This window comes from Scleropages formosus, chromosome 2 (assembly GCF_900964775.1).
Source record: "Scleropages formosus chromosome 2, fSclFor1.1, whole genome shotgun sequence".
Taxonomy (NCBI): Eukaryota; Metazoa; Chordata; class Actinopteri; order Osteoglossiformes; family Osteoglossidae; genus Scleropages; species Scleropages formosus.
This window is the reverse complement of record NC_041807.1, coordinates 40,752,085-40,757,041: the sequence shown is the minus strand read 5'-3', so window position 1 is coordinate 40,757,041 and position 4,957 is coordinate 40,752,085. Positions and strand designations below refer to the sequence as shown.

General features: G+C 44.7%; 1 protein-coding gene across 1 annotated transcript; it reads left to right on the top strand.

The window, feature by feature from the left end:
• The first annotated feature begins 307 nt into the window (after positions 1–307).
• On the top strand, positions 308–4,279 carry LOC114909857 (tripartite motif-containing protein 16-like). The gene is made up of 7 exons (XM_029249697.1): positions 308–929; positions 1,240–1,335; positions 1,534–1,731; positions 2,070–2,105; positions 2,225–2,393; positions 2,665–2,715; positions 3,662–4,279. Exons 1-7 carry the CDS (start codon positions 339–341, stop codon positions 4,204–4,206), a joined length of 1,686 nt encoding a protein of 561 aa, XP_029105530.1. The 5' UTR covers positions 308–338; the 3' UTR covers positions 4,207–4,279.
• The last annotated feature ends 678 nt before the right edge of the window (positions 4,280–4,957 follow it).

Genomic DNA, 4,957 nt, shown 5'->3' with positions numbered 1-4,957 from the left:
AGCACTTTGCTTGTTATAATAAAATGCTCAGGTACCACATGATGTTAAAAAGACTGCAAAACGTAAGATGTGTCAGGATTAGAAAGTTTCCCTCTAAAACAATGAGACTCTTGTTTCTGCAGTAAAACTCTGAGAATAAATGACAGTGTAAAGAGTCAGAAAGGAGTCCGAGAGAATCTCTGCGAGTCAAACTCCACTCTCTGCTCATCCTGCTCCTCTTAGTCTGGTCTCAGTCCAGCACCACACCTCCTGCAGCAGAAGCAGGAAATACGTCCCACTGCGACACACACAGGAAGAGAGAAACGAAACTGAGCTCTGTCCTCTGTGTGTGCAGTAAAATGGCAGAAGGTGGAGTTCATCTGGATCAGGACAGATTCAGCTGTTCAATCTGTCTGGATCTACTGAAGGATCCAGTGACAATAAACTGTGGACACAGTTACTGTATGGACTGTATTAAGGGTCACTGGGATCAGGAGGATCATGTTGGTGTCTACAGCTGTCCTCAGTGCAGACAGACCTTCATCTTAAGACCTATTCTTGGTAGAAACACCATACTGGCTGAAGTATTGGAGAAACTGAAGAAGACAGGACTCCAAGCTGCTCCTCCTGAACACTGTTTTGCTGGACCTGGAGATGTAGTGTGTGATGTGTGTACTGGGAGAAAACTCAAAGCATTCAAGTCCTGTCTGGTGTGTCTAGTGTCTTACTGTGAAACTCACCTCCAGCCTCACTATGACTCTCCAGCTTTTAAGAACCACAAACTGACTGATGCGACTGGAAACCTTCAGGAAAAGGTCTGTTCCCAACATGACAAACTGCTGGATGTCTACTGTCGTACTGATCATCGGTGTATCTGTCTGCTGTGTGTGATGGACGAACACAGAGGACATGATACAGTCTCAGCTTCTGCAGGAAGGACCGATGAACAGGTATGATCAATAAGTTAAATAATAAGTACTTTGTACGACATCTAATTTTAAAATTTTAACTTTGCACAAACTGACGTTGTAAAAGCTTGAGAAGACGGAATGTGGTCCTTCAGCTCTAATTGTGTTTCCTTCTGAGTGTGTTTTGCTTTCAACTGTTGAAATGAGGAATTGCAGGTAATTTTGACTCCATCACAAAAACAGAACAGTGCAGTAAATGCAATTAAAAGCTTAAAAAATTTCTGTCTGTTTGAAAATTAGTAACTGCAGTATTTGTAGAATGAGGCATCCTTGTATTTTTGTGTTTCCGCAGAAGCATCTAAAGGCGACACAGAGCGAATTCCAGGAAGGGATCCAGCAGAGAGAGAAGAAGGTGCAGGACCTGAGACAGGCTGTGGACTCACTCACAGTGAGTATGGAGCAGAGGAGAAGACAACAGCTCAGCTGGCTGCTGGAAGAGCCATTTGAGGGCTCAGTCAGGGCTCTCCTCCAGTCACACAGTGAGGAGACCACAGTTGGACCACTTTCCAGTGCTGTGGCTCTCGATCGCACTGAGTCACACTGTGGGGAATAAACTGGCTCCCTCCTCTCTGTGTGTCTCTAACAGCGCTCCGCACAGGCAGCAGCGGAGGACACCGAGAGCATCTTCACCCAGATGATCCGCTCCCTTGAGAAAAGGCGCTCCGAGCTCAAAGATGTGATCAGAGCTCAGGAGAAGGCTGCGCTGAGTCGGGCTGAAGGTCTCCTGGAGCGACTGGAGCAGGAGATTGCTGAGTTGAAGAGGAGAGATGCTGAGATGGAGCAGCTTTCATGTCACGTTCTCCGCATCTGGCACCTCTGCGACACCTGCCGTTCCCTGATGGGAACGACTATAAAGAGGGAAGCCGAGGAAGCCCAGACGCGGAATCTTGTTTTGCCTCCTTGTATCCCTGCGAACCGTATTACTGCGAGACCCATTACGACTTCGACCCTTTGCCTGTTTCTTCCTGACCACGTTCTTTGCCTAGTCCTTTCTACGACGTTTGCTGATCGCCTGACCCTCGCCTGCCCCTCGACTACGACTATGGATTCTGATTCGGCTTCCGTGCACGTCGATCCGGACACTCTGCACTTGAGTCCGTCCGTGCTACGCACAACCATGACATTTCACACACAGAGGATCACATCCATTTCCTACAGGTAACAACACTGCTTTTCTATGAGACTGGAGAACACAGCATGTGTGATACATTTATATGATACACTTAAAGGATGTGAGCTGGAGATGCTTCTTTCACTCATTCTATCTGTGTGTGTAGAGTTTCCAGTCTCTCTGTGTCCCTCCTGGACCTGTACACTTTGTACACTTACCCACCATCCCTGTGGACCCACACTGCTCTTTTGGAGATGTCAAGAAAGCTCTTTGTGATCTCAAAGCCCAACTAGAGGAAGCCTGTAAGAATAAATTCACAGAGATCTCCCAAACAGGTTGGTACAGAAATAAATACATTTTCATTATACACACACGATGTAGTACATTGTTTCTCATGAAACACATTTGTACATAGTTATTATATAAAGAACATGGATTTACAGTAATGTTTGTGAAGGACTCAAAGCCCAGTCCATGTGAGTGTGTCCTTAGTGAAACTCTGATCTCCACGACAGTAGAAATGAAACCATAGAGGAAACACACATGTACACAAGACCAGAGGTAAATCCCATTCACTCGCCTCTCTGTTTCTCTTCATCTTTCTAGTGAAAAAACAACAGATTACAGAACCCAGGACCAGAGAAGAGTTTTTACACTGTAAGTCTGTTCACACACACACGCGTACCTGTGATTAAGACTAAATGTTGTGCCATTAATTGCGGGAAGTTATTTCCTGTTATACTGTCACTGATCATTTACAGCGCCTTTTTCTTAAGATTGTGTGGTAAAAGTTTCGCATGACAGTCCATCCTGGCCAATGACAAAAACAGAAAAAGTCAGCTGACACAGAACAGGGTTACTATTGTTTCAATCTGAGAGTAATTTAATTGGCTTAGAGAAACACTATAAATATTGTGATGACCAATGAAACGCGCACATAAAGTCACATGCTCAGAAAGAAACTGGAGGGAATTCATGTCATTGGATAATAAAGAACTGCAGCGAGAGATTCGTCCGTCGTCACAAAGAGTCACCAGTTGAGGCTTCATGTAGCATCACTAGTAGCTCCGTTGGATTGTAGAGTCTCCACAAGTGTTTTTCACATGTGGAAATCCATCTTGTGCACATTTCTGTCCTCCCAACACTTCGTAAATCTCACGTGTCACATAAACAGTAAACGCTAATCCAGCAGAACTCCATACACTACACACTGCTTTCAGTACAGCCCTTTTGTTTTGTCCTGTGCATTTATTGTCCTGTTCCGTTGCTCCTACGGTCTCCGGAGGAACGACATTTCATTCCACTGTATACAAGCTATATAGAGGAATGACAATAAAAACAACTTGAACTTGATGTGTCTGAGTTACAGAAATGTACCAGAGTAATAGTATATTTAGGACAACATGCACTTTCTCCACAAATTCACTCGACAAGTGCAGAAAATGTACGGGTTACATTGTATTAATTGTCAGATTAATTACCGACATTTTGTCCACCATTAGTCAATACAGCTGTAACTTACAGGTAATATTACAGTAAATCGAGGTAAAAATAAGGATCAGCTAAAGGCAAAAACTCTTTTCTTCTGTTTCTCCTCCATCAGATGCCCGTCAGCTCACACTGGACACAAATACAGTGAATGGAAACCTCCGTCTGTCTGAGAGGAACACAGTGGTGACCCGTGAAGGACAAATACAGTCATATCCTGATCATCCAGAGAGATTTGACTGCTGGAACCAAGTTCTGTGTAAAGAGGGTCTGTCTGGATGTTGTTACTGGGAACTTCAGTGGAGTGGAAGGGGGGTTTATGTAGCAGTGTCATATAAAGGGATCAACAGGAAAGGAGGAGATGATGACTGTATCTTTGGATTCAATAACAAGTCCTGGAGTTTAATCTGCTCTCCCTCCAGGTACAGTTTCTATCACAATAAAGTAAAGACTGCAATATCTGGTCCCAGTTCCTCCACAATAGGAGTTTACCTGGATCACAGGGCAGGAACTCTGTCCTTCTACAGTGTCTCTAAGGACATAATGACCCTCCTCCACAGAGTCCAGACCACATTTACTGAACCCCTCTATCCTGCGTTTAGGTTTGGGTTTGGGTTTTTGGCAACAGGATCTAAAGTGAAACTGTGTTCTCTGAGATGAGGGAGTAAACAGGAGCTGAACTCAAACTGAAGGAGGAATCCTGTGTGTGTTCCTGTATTGTTCTCTTCAGACATTCTGCTTATTTTTCTGCTCTGTGTTAATGTTTCTTTAGACATTATTATTAAAGTTATTAAAGCTGTTTGAAAATTGTCTTATTATTCTCTCAGTACAAGTCACACAGTGGTACAGCAGGTAGAGCCACCACAGGGGCTGTTGAGACGTAGGTTCAAATTTAGCTCGGTCTGTGTTGTGTTTGCATGTTCCCACTGTGTTTGTGTGGGTTTCCTCTGGGCGCTCTGGTTTCCACCCACATCTGAAGGAGATGTAGTTCAGATGAACTGGCAATGAATTATAAGCAATAAAGAAATTGCCCATGGTGTGTGTATGAGAGGTTACCCTGTGATGTAATGTTGTCCCATCCATGGCAACCCCCCCTCTTTCCACCTTGCCCCCAGTCCTTCCAGGATGGGTTCGAGACCATCACGACCCTGATGAGGACATGCAGCTTGTGAAAATGGATAAATCTTTCAGTACACACACACACACACACACACACACACACTACAGGAGCATCCAGTTCACCTGAACTGCTTGTCTTTGGACGGTGGGAAGAAACCAGAGCACCCAGTGGGAACACAAAGGAAGAACATGCAAACTCTCAACCAACTACATCGGATTTGAAGCTACACCCAAACAGCCCGGGCACTGAGAGGTGGCAGCGCTACCGCTGTGTCACTGTGTTTCCCCATCA

Coding starts and splice junctions, on each gene's coding strand:
- LOC114909857 (XM_029249697.1), top strand. CDS start 339: ATGGCAGAAGGTGGAGTTCATCTGGATCAGGACAGATTCAGCTGTTCA. Junction 930..1,239: donor CAGGAAGGACCGATGAACAG/GTATGATCAATA, acceptor GTGTTTCCGCAG/AAGCATCTAAAGGCGACACA. Junction 2,716..3,661: donor CAGAGAAGAGTTTTTACACT/GTAAGTCTGTTC, acceptor CTCCTCCATCAG/ATGCCCGTCAGCTCACACTG.